Source organism: Rattus norvegicus, chromosome 7, assembly GCF_021556685.1.
Source record: "Rattus norvegicus strain SHRSP/BbbUtx chromosome 7, alternate assembly SHRSP_T2T, whole genome shotgun sequence".
In the NCBI taxonomy this organism is placed as follows: Eukaryota; Metazoa; Chordata; class Mammalia; order Rodentia; family Muridae; genus Rattus; species Rattus norvegicus.
The window spans coordinates 28,219,284-28,238,135 of record NC_141540.1 but is presented as its reverse complement, the minus strand read 5'-3'; the positions used below and the strand labels follow the sequence as shown (position 1 = coordinate 28,238,135).

Sequence of the window (18,852 nt, the reverse complement as noted above, 5' to 3'; positions counted from 1 at the left end):
TGAGCAGTTTCTACTAGCTAGGTATTAACTGTTTCTTTCATACTAGCATGCACACACACACACACACACACACACACACACACACACATGCACACACACACACAAAAGGAAGGAAAATAAAGTTAAGTAATACTGATTTGTTCCCAACACTGGAGACCTTCTTGCTCAGAAAAAGGCACATCTCTTTTTCATTAGAAATACTGCTATTTTTTCTGGGCGTGGTGGCATAAGCTTTTAATCCCAGCACTGGGGAGGCAAAGGCAAGATGAGTCTCTATGAGTTTGAGGTCAGCCTGGTCTACAGAGAAACCTTGTCTTAAAAAAACTGGGGATGGGGGAGGAGGCAATTTTACAAAAATACTGTAAATCAAATAGCTGCAAAATAAGCAGATGTGTGTGTGTGAGTGTGTTTGTATGAGTATGTGAGTGTGAGTATGAATGTGTGTGTGAATGTGAGTGTGTGTGAGTGTCTGAGTGTGTGTGAGTGTCTGAGTGTGTGTGTGTGAGTGAGTCTGTGTGCCTGAGTGTGTGTCTGAGTATGTGAGTGTGTGTTAGTGTGTGTGAGTGTGTGTCTGAGTGTGTGTGTGATTGTGTCTCTGAGTCTGAGTGTGTGTGTGAGTGGTGTGAGTGTGTGAGTATGTGTGTGTGTGAGTGTGTGTGAGTGTGTGTGCCTGAGTGTGTGTGAGTGTCTGAGTGTGTGTGTGTGTGAGTGAGTCTGTGTGCCTGAGTGTGTGTCTGAGTATGTGAGTGTGTGTTAGTGTGTGTGAGTGTGTGTCTGAGTGTGTGTGTGATTGTGTCTCTAAGTCTGAGTGTGTGTGTGAGTGGTGTGAGTGGTGTGAGTGTGAGTATGTGTGTGTGAGTGTGTGTGAGTGTGTGTGCCTGAGTGTGTGTGAGTATATATGTGTGTATGAATGTGTCTGAGTGTTTGTGTGAGTGTGTGTGTGAGTATATATGAGTATGTGTGTAAATGTGTCTGAGTGTGTGTGTGTGTGTGTGTGTGTGTGTGTGTGTGTGTGTGTAGGAAGCATATATGTAATAAGTAGGAAGGAAAGCATATAAAAGGTCAGTCAGGAAAATCAGCTTCTGTCTACTCTGAGATACCGAGTTGAGCTAACTCATGTATGATCTTGGGCAATTCATTTAATTTCCCTTAGACCAAATTCTCCATTTGAGAAGTTTTCATTGGACTAAAACCAGGAGATCAGTAAGGCTCTTTCAAATTAAATCAAAACAAAACTTCCAAGTACTATAATTTATATCATCAGTAAAGTGTCAATGTTACAATCCTTTATCCCAGATGTTCTTGTCTTAGTCTTTTCCTATTGTTGTGATAAACACAAGCGACTTAAGATAGAAAGGGTTTACTGTGACTCACAGTCCTAGAGCATAGTCCCTTGAAACAGTTTGATCACATGACATGTACAAGGTGCAGAGAGTGATGAACCATGCTGCTTCTCAACTCAACTTCTCCATTCACCACCCAGATCTCAGCCAGGGAATGGTGCCACCCACAGTGGATGGGTCTTCCCACCTCAATCAACACAGTCAAGACAATCCTCACAGTCATGGTCAAGACCTATCTCCCAGATGATTTTAAATGTCATCAAGTTGACAGCCGAGATTAACCATCACTGCCCTCTTTTAAAAAAAAAAAAAAAAACTCACGGGGCTGGAGGGATGGATCAGAGGTTAAGAGACCTGAATGTTCTAGAGGTCCTGAGTTCAATACCCAGCAACCACATGGTGCCCTCTTCTGGCATGCAAGCATACATGCAGGAGAACATTGCATACGTAATAAATAAATACATCTTTAAAAAAAGTATCTCAGAAGGATCACAAATGTGGACAAAGATGTTCACGGGCGATACCTGTATCAACAAGCTTTCTCTACTGTCTAATTTTATTATTGGCACTCTCACTGCAGAAAAGAGCCTCATTTTAATTTTTTATTTTTTCAAGACAGGGTTTCTCTGTGTAGCCCTGGCTGTGCCTGAACTCACAGATCTGCCTGCCTCTGCCTCACAAGTGCTAGAATTAAAGGTGTGCACCACTGCCTGACCAAATTTTTTTATTTAAGAATATTTCCTATGCTGTCATCATTTATTTACCATTTCTGTTTGTTTATTTACGAAGTATTTTATTTTCTCCAGCAAAAATCCTTACTTATGCATATATTACTTATGTGTATATTTTCACGTCACCTTGAAAAGCCTCGGAAACACGTCAGCTGGCTGTCCCCGGATCACAAACAGGCGAGAATTTAACTTTCGTAGATTGGCATCAAGGTCCTCAAGACACTGAAGCAAAAATCTAGAGAAAAAATATTATAACTCTTAAGATATGCATTTAAAAGGTATAAAAGATTGTAACATTAGATTATTCTATAAGTGTAAATGCTAATTTGTCATTCTATTTACTAGTAGTGCATATTTTAAGAAACCATACTTAAAAACATTTTCTTTTAATTACATCACAATCTCTAATACTTTAAGCAAGTCTTGAATGAAATCATGTTCACTTAAATAACCTAGTAAAATTAACTTGTAAACAAAAAAATTATGTAAGCAAAAATTACAGGAATTAAATGAACTAGTTTCATTGTTCAAACCTGATAAAATGAAATTTTCCTTATAAAAAAGTCACTCTGAAAAAAATCTAGAATATCTTTTATTGGAAAAAATGGGAGCATTCTACTGAGAAACTCTGAACACCTGAGTCATTCGATGTGGGGTGTGGTGCTACACACCAGTAATCAAACATTTGAGAGGTGGCTGCAGGGCCTCAAATTCAAGGTCAGCCTCAGTTATGTAGCAAGTTTGGGGTCAGCCAGGGACACACGGAACTCTGATTCAGAAGACAAAACAAGCAAGCAAATAAGCAAGAATGAGTATTTTTCTAGAGAATATTACAATCACCTAAGTGAGAGAAACCATAACATCCTTTCTAAATTAGAAAATGCAACGAATAGACAATAAATCCTGTGGCCTTAGCTTTGACTGAGGAGAATACTACATTAACTGAGTCTCACCAAGTGGGTGAGCCCACACAGACTTTCAGTGAGGTAAGCAGAGATGAGGTGTACATGACAGACATTGAAGAAAATTCTGGAGCAGTAGGGAACTGCTTACTGTGCACGTTCTACTGTGGGGAAACAGTGTTTCCCAAGAACAAATCCAAAAGGGAAGCCTGCCATGCGGTTCAGTCTCTGTCTGCTCCTCAGAGCCCCGGATCTCAATCTGTGTCTACTTTGTTTCTTCCATGTGCTTTAGGTTGAAGTTTCTTATTTGTTTGCCTTTCCCACAAGCTACATTCTCACTGAGAAGTAACTGTGAGGAAAAACAACCCAGAAATGCAGGATAGAGTAGGTAAGCAGAAGTTAAATGGACCAGCCACATGTCCAATCTTTAAGGGCAGCAGTCACCACACAAACAGCACAGAGATGACCTTTCTGTTCTTTCAGGGTTACACCACGCAGTCCTGTCCTGAAGGCTGCTTTGTCTGGTTATCGTCTTCTGTTTCTGTCCACTCTCATGCCACCAACGCCCAAAAGCCTTGCTGATATTACCACAGCTCTAGTTATTAGTGACAGGAGTGTACTATTCTGTCTGGAATGTTCCTTTCCATAGCTTTGAGGGCCACAGTGATACATACCCACATAGACATGAAAAGCACTCATCTCGGAAGTCATGTGGTGGAGGTAAACCTCGTTCTCACTTTCTGTCTTCACTACCATCATTCTGCTTGGTTTGGAGTTACTTACCAACATCTGAACCCCACTCTGACTCACTACTACAATATGTATTTTGAGAGAAGGCTGCTGTTAGATGCACACTGACACAAACACATCTGAGGCTCCTAACACTGTTCACAAGTATGCATACTTTAAAAAGTGAGAAGTATTTATGGGCAGTCATAGAACTTCATGTGTTTCTTAGCAAGATTTTTTTTGGGGGTGTGGGGACAAGACACATGGTCTTGTGTAATTCAGGCTAGCCTTGAGTTTGCTATAAAGTCAAGGATGGCCTTAAACTTCTGATCCTGAATTCTGGGATTCTAAGTATGTGTCACTGTGCTAGGTTTCTTTATATGGTGCAAGAGACTGAATCCAGCATTTCTCACATGTGAGGCAAGCACTCAATTCAGCAGTTCTAGCCCCACAAGAGATATTTTATTTAAAAAAATCATTAAAGATTATTTATTTGTGAGTGTGTGACTGAAAGGGTGAATATTCATGGGGCGGGGGGTTGTGGTGGAGAGGCATGGAGTGCCTGTGCACATCACCAGAGGACAGGAAAGGGTCAGATATTCTCGTCTATAACTCTCCACCTATTCCTCTGAGGCAGGGTTTCTCCCTGAACCTGGAGCTCACATTTAACTCTGCTGTACTGGCAGACAGCAAGCCTCAACAATCCTGCTTTGCTTCTCCAAAGCACTAGTACTACTGGCATTTGAGGGGCACCAGGATTGTTACATGTTTGCTAGGATCTGAATGCTGGTCCTCAGAATTGTGCAGTGCTTTTAACAAGTCTCAAGCTCACCATCTCTCAGCAAGGTATATTTGAGATACCTTAGATGTTAATAAAGATCAAATTTCTTTTTGGTAAAAGAAATAGAATGAACTAGTTTGCTTAAGCAGAAAGAGCTCACATGTCCCGCGAGTAAATCCAAGGCAGAGTAATCTCTGAATCTTTGCTGTTATAACTAAGTCCATGTTTTCTATTGAAACTTGCAAGAAGAGTTTTTCATATTAAACTTAAATGGCGGAGCCATGTCTGTAAGAGGTAAGGGGGAAAAGACAAAAACACCAAAAGGATGTAACTAGTTTATAAGACGAACAACCAAGTCTACATTAATATCATACACACGAATTCTTATTCACGCACCTGCAAGAACTCAAATACATCATACACAGCACAGAAAATATGAATACTTCTTTGATCAAATAAAGTTTATACTGCATGTATCAATGTTTAGATGTGCATAAGTAACTGGAAAGTTACATACAAGGTTCTTAACATATCTACCCTTGAGAAATGAAGTTTTGGTCAGAGGTAAAAATGGACTAATACTAGCTTCATTAAAAAAAATCTCAGGGGGTTGGGGATTTAGCTCAGTGGTAGAGTGCTTGCCTAGCAAGCGCAAGGCCCTGGGTTCGGTCCCCAGATCCAAAAAAAAAGAAAAAGAAAAAAAAAAAACCTCAGAGTTGACAACCAGCACATTCCTTCAGCATAGAGAGGGCGGGACCGTAGCTCCTGAACTTGGTTTACTGTTGCTGAGCACCTTTACAGAGCAGCAGACAATTCCATGTTTCCTAGCACCCACTGCACAGATGTCCCATAATTTCAACAAGTCTAGCAGTAAGTATTATTCACTCATCAACTGTGAAAAATCTGGAATTTCCCTGTCTAGGAAACTGAAGTATAACAGGACCCGCATCATGGAAGTCTTTGTGAGAGCTCATCAGTTCACATGTGAGGCTCACAGAACAGTATCTGTACCTGGTGAGCATTATTGTGTTATTTAATACTTTTCAGTTCTATTTTTACTATATAATTCTAGTTTATCTCTTGCTTGTATTTACTGCAGGTCTTAAAATAGATCTGCCCACCAGCAGTCTCTATCTCCTGATCCACTGCAGCACACATTGTCAACCACTGGGAGACACATGATCTTGTACAAAGGTCTTCAAAACTCACTCCTAATAAAGAACAACGTATGTTCTCAGCTACCATCCAATGGGCTCAGGGTCACGTTCTACCCCGCTCCCCACTGCTCCTCTGCACCAGGCTACTGCTCTTTGCACACATATACTGTCTTGGAACATGTCATCTATTCTTTCTTCAGTCTGAAATAATTTTTGCCAATTTTGATCTCAAGTTTCTATCTTATTAAGTCTTAAGTCTTAGAGTTGAAGGTACTTACTTTAGTCTCTCAACTGTCAGAGAATGTATTTAGTTCTAGAGAAAATTCAAATTGTTTCTTATAGCACACAAAACTGCATACAAGCACATATACACATGTATACAAATACACAGACCGACACAAACACACACTCACTCGTTTCTGTGGATTTCACATTAAGTACCTGTGTCTGATTCTTAACTACATTGCTTTCTTAACCTATGTTTTAGTCTCTATATCTGGTAAATATCATCATAGGTCTTATAGAGTCTATTGAAAAGACTTGAAGTAGGCTAAGTTGCTAGTAGGTTCGGTTCACACAGCTTTTGAGAAGATTAGAAACACATAAAACCAACACAATGTAGCACAATGGCTGATACCCATCAAACAGAAGTTATTGTTATTTTCCCTTCAGAATAATTTCTGAAGGTGAGCAGGGAAATGCAAACTTGTAATTCCAATACTCAAGATGTGGAGCAGGGGATCCCAAGTTCATAGGCAGACCCATGTGACCCATCTTTAAAAAAAATAAAAAAGGGTAATACCTGTTTTTGAAAACAAAAATCCCACGTATTTATATATGTAAATGCTTGGGCACAACAATAGGAAAGGATGAATCAGCTGGATGCTCAGTATATACAGAATCTCGCTGAATGTGTACTTTATCTGCATGTGACTGTAAGCCAACGTTTGATATTCCCCAATGACAATGACAATGCTAATATAAATATCTATTTTATTTAAAAGGTACAGTACAATAAAACTCAAAATCAACTAATCTTAAAGCCTATAATTCTATGGTAGTACAACAGAAAAATAAACCTTCAATAGTGTAGGTTCAAAGTACCAGTCACTGATTAGTGAAATTTCTTTTTAGTGAAAAATAAAAACCATTATTTGAAAACTATACAAAATCTAACCCTTTGTCCTTTGCCCTCAGTTTAGAATGGGATCACTCAGAGTTCAGACTGTGTGCTCCAGAGAACATCATTTCAACATTCATATATTATAAAGACATCTCTTAACACATCGCTTAACACTGAACAGACAAATTTGGCATACACTGCATAGCCATGTACTCCCATTTGAAGGTTCGGCTAATAAAACAATAGACTTGTTTTTAAATAAGCCAAATGACAGTAAAATTCACTACAATCCTTTAAATATAGAAGCACAACTTAATTATAATACTGAATAAACCACTTTGAAATGAAGAGATTAATGTACTTCTTCATTTTAAACATTTTAAGGAATTTTCCTCTAGAAATCACTACCTTTTACTACTATAAAAACGTACATGTAGTAACTTCCTTATGCCACTTCCAAAAGATGATTTCAACATGAATCAACAGAAATAGTTTCTAAAGTAGGTCATTGCTATAGCAACCAGTGGGTGGTTTAGCATACTCCCATCACAATGACCTACTTTCTAGTCTGTGCTAGAACAGCTTATATAACTAGTATTTCTAGTTCTGTCTATAAAATAGTCTGAAAAAGGCAAGGGCACGATACAGCATAATCTCACTGCACTGAAAATAAGACACCATGAATTCACATAATACAGCCATCTGTTCTATGTTGGAGTTTCTACACTGTGTCATATACAGTCATGAGTGGGAAACCATACAATGTTGATCCTAGAAACCGGTTTAAAGAATATATAATAAAATCATTAACATCACATGAAGAACAGCTCCATATATTCCGTGCATATGAAAAAAAAAGATGTGGACCCACCATCATAAATAAAATAAAAATGGAGGTTTCAGTCATACCTCAAAGTATTTCATTAGAGATTTTAAAATTATAAATAGCAATTTGTATGTCTCTAAGTATGGAAAAGGATTTTTATATGCTCCATTTTCTAAATTTCTAACAAATTCTTAGTGCTTTCATTTATTCTGCTAACTGTAATCAACTGTAATACACATTTTCTTAACAGCCAATACTTAGCATTAAAATCCAGATGAAGTATACATCGTGAAGATGAATTCTGCACTTGTCAGGCTCAAAATTAAATGCAGAGCTCCAGAGACTTATATCAGAACAAAAAGTTGTTTTTACAACAAATGTTTTGCGATGCTTTTTTAAAATCCAAAACAAAATTTATAGATATGCCTCTCACAACTCCTCGCAAAGAAACCAACAGAGGCAGAACAGGGCTTTTCGTGTGGGTGCTCAGGTGTGACCCAAGAAAGTGATTATGTGTGCATTCCAACAGTAGAACACTCACTCGGCATAGTCAAGGCTCTAGGCTCAGTTCTCAAACATCAAAAATTAGGAAACTAAAGCGGTAATGAAGAGAAGTAAAGGCCAGGCCTGGTAGCGCACACTTGTATCATTTGAGCATTCTAGAATCCTAGGCTACGGATACAGGACTGTCTAAACCCAATGCCACCTGGCAAACATATTAAAACTGTGGCTGAAGAGATAAGACATTAGATAATAATTTTAAATTCGAAAGCTGCAAACCCAGCAGATTGGTGAAGTTGTGCCACTGGTATCTCAAATAGGATGTGCCCTATTGTTCTTGGTGATATGATTCCTGGAGCAATAGCATGATTTATTGAAGTTCTGAAGCTTCTCTTGATGTGCACAGGTAGTAAACGAACCCAGAAAATCTCTATATATAACAGAATTTCAATACCCCTGGTTTGATACACACTGAATTTAGACTTCCATTCAGAAGATGAGAAACTTTGTCTGGACTTAAGTCTGAGACTACACAATTACTGTCTGAGGCATCACATGCTATACTAAGGAGAGTATCTTACTTCTGGCTTCTCTTCAATAGTCCTCTAGCTTCCTTCAGCCATTTTAACAACTAAAACTGCCTCAGAACAATTTTAAAATGCCTTCCTTCCAATGAATGATAACTAACTTCATTCACAGTATATGAGAGCTAAAACCGTGATGCCAGCTATGCTGTCCACAGAACTAGGGAAGGTACTTGGCCGTGCACCACACACAGAAGTTCACTGCGACCTGTGTGATGAATGACAACTGGGCAGCACAAAGGTAACACTGACACTGGAAAGGCAGAAGGAAGAAGCAACTGTCTTCCCTCCTTCTCTAAGGTAGGGCAGATATTAAGAATTCAAGGATACAGTGAAAGTAAAGAAGAGCCTTTTAATATAATATAGTTAATGGAGGTGGAGAAAGAGACAGAGAATTACTAGCCACTGGCCAGCAATTTTTAACTAAGGCCATACTTTCCAATGCCCATACAATCCCTGAAATACAGCAGAAGTGTTATAAATATCTACCAAACAAATTAACTATGTCACGTGAAGTATTTTAAAGCTTGACTCAATAGTAAATGGAGTAGTAGGACAGGAAAGGAATATCTGGTGCATGTTTATTTTTATAGGCACAAAGGTATACAACTCTATAAAATATCACAGTAAAAAGGCTACAGAGTTGAAAACTTACCATGTACATTTCCAAAACTCAGCTATGAAATGAAATAAAAATTTTAATTTGGGTCTAGTGAGATGGCTCAGTGAGTAGAGGCACTTGTCACCAAGCCTGAAGACATGAGTTCCATCCCTGGGATCCACATGGTAGGAGAGAGAGATTTCCTGTAGTTATTCTCTCATCTCCAAACATAGACTGTGTAATGTGTGCATGTGTATATGTGCAAGCCCATGCATGCACCCACGCACGTATGCACACACACACACACACACACACACACACACACACACACACACACACACAAGTAAATGTAAAAATATTTAGATTTTAAAAAGAATTTAAGGGCTAAAAGGATGGCTCAGCAGTTAAAGGCTAAGTTTACAACCAAAACATCAAAGAATTTAACATGACTATCTGACTCCAAAGCTGTGCTCTCTGCACTATCTAACACTACTTTTCTATAGGGCATGCAATAAAATATAGGGCATGCAATAAAATATTGAAGTGACTTAGGTTACGCCATCTTGTCCTGACTCCACCTGGGGCTACTTAAGCAGTTCTCAAACCTGTCCCGTGTGGACAGTCCTATCTGCCTTGGCAACACATTTGAGGTCTCTATAGCCTTGACGGTAGTCCAGATGTATTAACCAAAACACTGTAAACTAAACTAACTAAAGAGGTATATGTCAAAGATAACTGTCATGCTATGTCTGAAATAATGACTATGATCTTCCAGGAATGAACGTTCAAGGTTACTCTGGCCTTCACCTAACTTTGATATAAATTATGTTTTTTGCGGGTCCTGCCTTTTAAAATGAGGAACCCCTGAGCTTTGGCACCAAGAGACTCCGAGGCCTGCATCGCTTCTGGTTCCCGGCTACTAAGGGCTCATCGTGCTTAATTGGCTTAATCAGCATGGTTGACTGTATCTTTCTCCCATGAATTACTACAAGAAAATGTTTCAGAAAAACTAATCAGACAGCTTTAAGGATACAAGGATGACTGGAGCTGTTCTTTTTCCCCCGCAGTACGGGATGAGTACACACTGCATCAGTTCACTATTCGTTCCGTGACAAGAGAGCTGCAGTAGGAACTTACAGAAGGAAGGCTGTATCTTAGCCCACCATTCCAGACTTCAGTCCATGCGCATTTTGCTTAAGTTAGAGCACAAAGTTAGGGAGCATGAGGTAAAGCAAAAGGGCCCACCTTCTGATGGACAGGGGGCAGTCAGAATGAAAACATTGGAAAAGCCCTATCTCTTCAGGGCACATCCTACCCCTACCCCACCATGTACTACTTCTAGCCAGGCCTCACATCCTACTTTCTATTTCCCATTAATGCCATCAATGTATGAATCTATCAATGGACTAAGCCACTTATAAAAGCACATCATGATCTAAAAGCCTTTCAATAGTGTCACAAGCCAGAGAACAACACTTCAATAATGCCTAAGACACCATGGGTCAGGTAAATGGGGAGTGCCAATCAATCATGACACTGAAGCAGGAAAGGCAATCAGAGAGAACATCATGCCTAAATCAAGAACACTCATAGTGTGGAGAATGGTGGGGGAGGTGTTATTGAAAAAACATGACTATATCAAGCACCATTTCTAAAATAATGTGTACATCCCTCAAGTTTTACCATTTCAAAAGGCAAATGAAGCCTTTCACTAACCTTGTTGGCAGTACATTGGATTAAGATACTCTAACAGAAATAGCTAATGAGTTCATAAACAACAGAACTGAACATTTCTTAAAATAATTCCCTGGGCTGCTCTAAAAGCAGGATGCTAAAGTCAGCATTAGCCTGAGGATTTCTACAAAGCCCTGGAAAACTTGAGCTTAATCCAGGTTAAGGAAGACAGAAAATAAAAGCCCAAAGCTCCTCAGAAGTCAGGAAGCTAATAATAGACCTCCTTATCTAGTCAGAGCTTCCAAAACTCCACTCCCCATTCAAATGTAAATATGACAAATATGAAATCACAGAATAAGTCAGTGTAAAACACTGCCTATTTCTTCCCAGCCTTGGGAGGATATAAAGTTTTCCCTTGAGTGGAAAGAGTAAAACATCAAATTTACAGTGGGCAACAGTAGCACAATCAGAGTAAGCCCTGATCAGAGAAAGCAAACCACACTAAGGCACCACGTCAGTGTCACACTCTCTGAGGTGATGTGACAGGAGACCACTGTAGTAGTTTATGTTCTCTTGTGTATGTGTGAGTGTGTGTCGGCATGCATGTGTGTATTCTATGTGCATGCCTGGCGTTCATGGGATCAAAAAAGGGCACTGGATCTCCTGGAACTGGAGTTACAGACAGTAGTGAACTCCCACGTGGGCACTGGGAACTGAACCTGGGTCCTCTGCAAGAGCTCCAGGTGCTCTTAACCACTGACCCATCTCTCCAGTCCCAGGAAGACCATCTTTTTTTTTCTTTTTTTCTTTTTTTCTTTTTTTTCGGAGCTGGGGACCGAACCCAGGGCCTTGCGCTTGCTAGGCAAGTGCTCTACCACTGAGCTAAATCCCCAACCCCCCAGGAAGACCATCTTAATAGGACATTTTCCTAATCCTACAACTGTAGTCTAATCATGAAAGAAAAAAAATCAGACAAATCCAAACTTAGGTCCCTTCTTCAAAATATAAAAACAATATTCAAAACCATGAAGGTCATAAAAATGTATGAAAATCCTGAGAAACGGTTACAAAACAGATCAAAGAAATATTTACTACACCCAATGTTATACTCTGTATGGAATACTAGAACAGAAAAAAAAATGGTGAAATCTGAATAATGTCTAGACTTTAATGACTAATGTAGTCTCTCAGTTTTGGCAAAAAGATATATTACTATTAGAGGGAACGGGAGGTAATATATGAGTTTTCTATATGCACATTGTCTACTTATCTAAAATAATTCAAAATATGTTTTGTTGACAAATATCTGCCCTGAGCATTTAAGCAGTGCCACGTTTCTTGTAATCTGAGATAGCTAATCTCTCTATGCCTTCTCCTGCCCCCAGCACAAATAACAAATTCTTTCAGATTCTTAACTTGAATACATGCACAAAGAAATCTCACCACAAGTTCCACTGTAAATCAATCACAGAAAGAGGAGTAATTTGAGTTGTACACTGAGATATCTGAGAACATTTGAGAACTTTTTACAACCCATGAAAGTACTGACTCAAGAAAACACATGGATCTTTAGCAAGGTAACAAGGAGAAAGATTTAGGCAGGCTTTTGTGGGAAGGGAAGAGTTTAAAGAAGAAAAAGAAAACAGAAGAACCTGGAAAGGGGTGTGAGGCCATGGAGATAATGATTAAGAAAATGCCTAGAGCTGAAAAATAATGAAGAAATGTCTACATCTTGTTGAACACAACTCAAGCGGCCTGCCAGTTCTGCCTCACCTCAACACAATGCTGGGCTAACGAACTTTATCAGGAGCAGTGGTGTATTTACATCATTGTTTTGGAGGTTGGAGTATGAGAAGTTTGGAGTATGGGAAATGAGTCACATGTGTAGCTGGAAAGCAGACAGAATGAAAGGATGGGTGTGGATCATCTGTCCTCTGAGAGCACATTAATGACCAGAGCACTTCCTTCGAGACTCCACCTTCCCTAGGGCCCACTACCTCACAACAGCACCCACCTGTGGAGTCTTCAGCCATGGAAATTTGGGGAACACACAACCCAATGCCTAAACCCCAATAGGAGCTTAGAAGGAGAGATAGTGGCTTAAATACTTACTAGAAAGAAGAATTTAAATTAAGTTAGAAAAACAGCAGGAACCCCTAAAAAAGTAGAAAAAGGAAATTATAAGGATGTGAAAACAGAACACAAATTCATAGTAGAAAAAGGTCAAAGTTATCATATAAAGAAGCAATATAAGCAGGAATATAAAGGTAGTAGAAGAAGGATGGTGGCTTGTGCCTGCAACCCCAGTACTTGGGCAGCTGGGCCAGGACAGTTACTAGGAGTCTGAAGCCAGTCTAGGCTACAGAGTGGAACCCTGTCTCAAAAAAACACAAACAAATAAAAGTAAAACAAAAGAAAATATATAAACTTCTGGTAAGACTGATTAAGAAAATAAGACAGGGCAAAATAAGCAGTATTAAGAGAGAGGGAAGCATACTCTCGGATACTGATGACTTTAAATTAGAAGACAGTATGAAGAAACATTATGCAAATAAATTAAAAACTTAAGGGTCTGTGGGAGATGGCTTATCAGCAAACATGGAGACCTCATGCTGAGTCCCAGTACCGATGTGAAAGTTTGGCCCAGTACCGTGTGCCTACAATCCCAGTGCTGTGGAGGTAGAGACCCCTGGACTTGCTACTCGCCCTCAACTAGCAAACCCAGACACCCTGTCTCAAAAACTAAGGTGGAAAATAATGTTAAAAGACACACAACACGGGCCTCTGGCCTCCATATTCGTATGTCTTTCTCTCTCTCAAACACACACACTCTCAGACAGACACACACTCACTCACACACACTCACACACACATATAGACAAAAATAAAAAAAAACTTAAGATGAAGTTCCTTAGTACACATGACCTGAAGAAATATAAAATTTACCAAAATGAACTCAAGTGTAAAAGCAATGCATGAAATGATCCCAATACCTACAAGAACACCGATATCAAGGGTGGTGGAACACACTGAGGCAAGAGAATGGTTGAGACACTGGACCCGTGGGGGCTGCAAGTTAAGTAGGGGCCAGCCAGGATGACATCGCTGAGCAAAACAACACTCAGTGCACGCCTATAACCCACTACTCAGAAGGTAGAAACAGAAGGACCAGGAGTTCAAGGTCAGCCTGGCCACCATGAGAATGTCTCAAAAAATAGGGCTGAGTGGGTGAGAATCAATAGTTAGGAAATTACAAAGAAATCACAGCTTACAGACAAATTTTAAACATTCGAGGAATGGATAATTTTAATTTTACAGAGGTTCTTGTTTCATAACTAGGACAGATCAAAAACTAAACTTTCCTTATTCCTCTTTGATCTCAAAAAAGAAAATATAAAACAAAACCCACAGCTATTTATAATCTAGAAATCATATTCCTTGTCTATTTTTAGACACTCCTGTGTGTGACTCCACAAACTCAGGCTAAATCAAGTGTAATGTACACGCATAGGCTTTAGAGGACTTATATGTAACTCAATAGCATCTGCCTAATGTGTTCTTAAAAGCATGCTGTCCTAGATCTAGGTCTGATGCTTTCTGCAGTCTGTCTGTCTTTAAATTTCTGGCCTTGAGATTAATAGTAAAAAATAACTTCTACTTAAAAAAACCCTCCATGACCAGCATATGTTAACTACTCAGGTGTGCTGAAGATCTGACTAATGGCCAAGACCTTTTTCATATGAGAGTACTACAAAGAGTGACAGCCACATAATACCACCAATTATCCATTCATCAATCTACCAAAAACTCAGAGAGAGGACTCTGAATCACACACGCATGTGGTCTCTGGCCATAGAGAAAAACAACAATACCAACGACGACAACAACAACAACATATCCAGTGTTGCAAAGTCGGCCTGTTAGACAGTGTCTATCACTGTCAGATAGGGGTCTCTTTACAGACACACAATAATCCTTTGATATAAGTCACATTAAATTCTAATAGTGGACAACTGAGGCACATAAGAGCTAGGGAAATTTCCTATAGTAATGTGGCAAAGTCAGGACATTAAACCGTTATCAACTTGGTGTAAATGCCAACCACTCGAAGCACCATGGTAAATGTTAATGACTGACTTCTATGGAGAAGACTAAGACAGAGCAGGGACAGATAGAGGTGGGTATAACTTCAGGTGGGTATAGTATGTTGCTCAGTTTTCAGTGTAACAAATGCCTGAAGTAAATAAATTCCTAAAGGAAAAACGTTCTCTGGGCTCACAGGGTTGGAGGTTTCACCCCATGATCAACAGAGCCTGCTGCTTCTGTACCTAAACATGGCAGAAGTGTGTGCCTGGAACAAAATTGCTTTCCCTGTGATCCAGAAAGAGAAAGAGGAAGAGTCTGGAAGGTAAAGGTTCCACAGTCCTCCTCAAAGGTATACCCCCACCCAGTATCTCAAATAATTCCCACTGAACCCCCAAACTATTAAAGGTTCCATTAATTCCCATAGCTCTACTAGCTGAGGACAAAATCTTTTACATACAGGGTGGCCTTTGGGGACTTTCCAGACACAGCTGAGCCACAGAAAGGTTTACTGATGTTATGCACTGACCATCTAAACACCTGGTTTAGGAGGTGACGTTAGACTCTCCTTGCAAATACCCCATCTTAGTAAGCTTCACTGACTGTTGGAATAGGCTTGTATTGGTAGCTGCAGTAGTTACCAAATCATGAATTTTTACCTTGTTTGCATGGTAGCTCCAGGCAGTTACTCTCTAAATAGTACCTTTACTATTCCAGTTGCTTTGCTCTTACTGGGCTCTAAAATTTTGATCTGAGGAGCCTCTTTCACAGGAGAGGAAGAACCAGAGGGCTTGCCTCACATAACTCCATGGTATTAGGACAGCCTTGACAGATTGCAGAGAAGGTTGGAAAGTGAATAGCATCAGAAAGACAAAGCAGACAATGGTGAGCACTATCCCAGCATCCCTGATCTCTTTTTTTCCAGGCTCCACATTTCTAACTAGAGCAAATCTTAACAAATAAATAATACATTTATTACTTCTCTAACAACACAAAGACCTTGGAATACACTGACTTCATTTGGGTCTTGCTTATCCTAGATGTAATGGTTTGCACATGTGACAATATGACTATGGAATGAGTGTTTCTGCCAAAGCTCCTATTGAAATTTAATTGATTTGTGACAGTATTAGCTAGAGTTTTAAGAGTAGGTCCTGTGGTTATACCTCATGAATTAATTAAGGCTCTATTTCAGAGAAAGCTGTCCCAAGCAATCTTAACAATTGCTGCTCTTACAGAACACCACAGATAAATCATTAGGAAGTTCTTTGGTTCCCAGTTCTAGAGACTGGGACGTCCAAGAGTGAGAACAGGGGCACATCTAGTCAGAGCCTTCTAGCTGTGCAGAAACATGGCAAGGACATAGCAAGCACATGAGAGACAGTAGAGTTGGGCAGAGCTCACCCTTTTATCAGGTGTCAACTCTTGGGACAGCTTTCTCTGAAATAGAGCCTTAATTAATTCATGAGGTATAACCACAGGACCTACTCTTAAAACTCTAGCTAATACTGTCACAAATCAATTAAATTTCAATAGGAGCTTTGGCAGAAACACTCATTCCATAGTCATATTGTCACATGTGCAAACCATTACATCTAGGATAAGCAAGACCCAAATGAAGTCAGTGTATTCCAAGGTCTTTGTGTTGTTAGAGAAGTAATAAATGTATTATTTATTTTGGCTTTGAGAAGTCAGTTACATTTGCTGTTATTTTTAGATAGCACTAGAAGAACACTAAAATTATAACAATTACAGAATGAAGAAAAATAATATAATAGTTTTTCATCAGAGAAATACAAGTCAAAATTACAATGAAATATCGTTTTTCGCAACTAGAGTTCCTATTATCAAAAAGAAAAATAATAAGTTCTGGCAATGATAAGAAGAGATTTCTTCCTTATCATTTTTTTGTGGATTGAGGCAACATGGTCACTGTCGCAAATGAAATAATCCAGATATACTGAGATATTATGTAGAACCTAAAAAGGCTGGTTTCATAGGAATATAGAACAATGGCTACCAGAAGTTGTGAAGGAGAAAGAAAAAAGGGATAAAGGAGACAGGAAAACAGATATGAAGAACAGCTACATAGAAGGAATGGCCCCAGTGTGTAGTTGGTATCTATAGCTTATAATAATCATTATATAGTTCATAAAGAGATAAAAGGAAAGAATTTAAAGGTTCTCAACATAAAGAAATACTAGATGTCAAAAGTGTTAAGTATGCTGATGTGATTTGATTCTAACATACTACGGACTATTATGCCAATTTTTAGTTGAAAGAGGCTAGCATAAAACACTTAAAACACATAAAATAGAGCAAATGAAGTCAAAATATAAAAACACATGAAATACATAGTAAAGACATCTAAAACATACAGATGGATTTCTAACAGAAGAGAAAACAAGTCAGGGATGTATCCAAAAAGGTAATAACTGAAACATTTTCTAAACTGACAAAAGACACCAATACATGGGTTCAGAAAGCTGGACATATCCATAAGGAATATAGAGTGATATATGAACTGTCATTTACAATACTGTGTAACATCAGAGAAAGAATAGTTAATGCCAGACAGAAACAGTATGTCGCCCTCACAGGATTAATATTGGGAGCCACAGCTTCTACTACTCAGAGAAAAGATTTAACTGTGATCCTATATTCCAAACCACAGTGTAAAGAAGATGGGATCTGGTATGGGGGATACTTATGACCACCAGAAGTTCATATGCTAAATTCTTGAGTATCAACTTGTGGAACTATTGGAAGGCAGGAGAATATTTTGGAGCTAGGGCCTGGTCTTAGAAGGACTACTAAGCACCAAGGGGATACTTGTGACTTGACCTCCTCTCCTCTCTTCCCTCTTATGGTTTCCTAGTCACCATGAGGTCACCAATCACTTCTGCTCCCTGCCAAGCCATCTGACATTGACCTGTGTCCAATCTATGTGGCCACATAAACGGAAATCTCTAGAACCACGAGCTAAAGTAAAACTTCTTTGTCCTCTCGTTGATTCTCAGTGTTTTGGATCCGATGGAACTACCGCAGTACCTTCAGACAATGGAATGAATTGCCCCTATATCCTCCACTACAGTGTACTCTAAAGTCAGACCAGATAAAAGGAAAGTGGTCCCAGGTGGGAGATCTGACATGCAAGGAGGAATAAAGAACACGGAACATACTATGTACAGATGTCATCACTGCCCTCATAAACGACGAGAGGCCATGACACCCAAAACATAACACACACCAGGAGGTGAGTCACGGTACAATTTAAATGTATACTACTACCAACAAAGGGACAAATTATTAATTGAAGACCTGAATTTATAGGCACTGATAATAATCAGTGAATAGTTAACATAATGTACACTTTTCAAAGTATAATCTAAATAAATAAAAATTAAAACAACAGTAGATAAAGCAGCAGAACAGGAATGACAAAAAGAAACATAAAATAAGATAGAGAGCTGGAGAGATGGCTCAGCTGTTAAAGCACTTTCTGCTCCTGCAGAGGTCCAGGGGTCAATTCCCAGCACCCACATGGCAGTGCCTAACCGCTGTAACTCCAGTTTCAGGGGTCTAACACCCTCTTTGATCCTTCTTGGGCACAGCACACACATAGTGTACAGACATACATGCAGGCAAAATACCCATGCATGTAAAATATATAAATAAATAATTTTTAAAACATTACTTACATAAATCCAAATACCCCAGTAAGAACAAACATAAACAGGCTAATAGGAGCTTTACTAAAAATAAAAACTACTCAAACAACAAAAAAGGAAAAGTATACTAGTCACAAGAACATCTA

General features: G+C 39.1%; 1 protein-coding gene across 3 annotated transcripts in view; it reads right to left on the bottom strand.

Moving 5' to 3' along the window:
* The window catches only part of Cry1 (cryptochrome circadian regulator 1), a 57,873-nt gene that overhangs the window by 21,580 nt on the left and 17,441 nt on the right, over nt 1-18,852 (bottom strand). For all 3 annotated transcript variants that reach the window (XM_087556291.1, XM_087556292.1, NM_198750.2), the window contains 1 exon segment: nt 2,201-2,309. In XM_087556291.1, the coding sequence (XP_087412417.1) occupies nt 2,201-2,309 (109 nt within the window).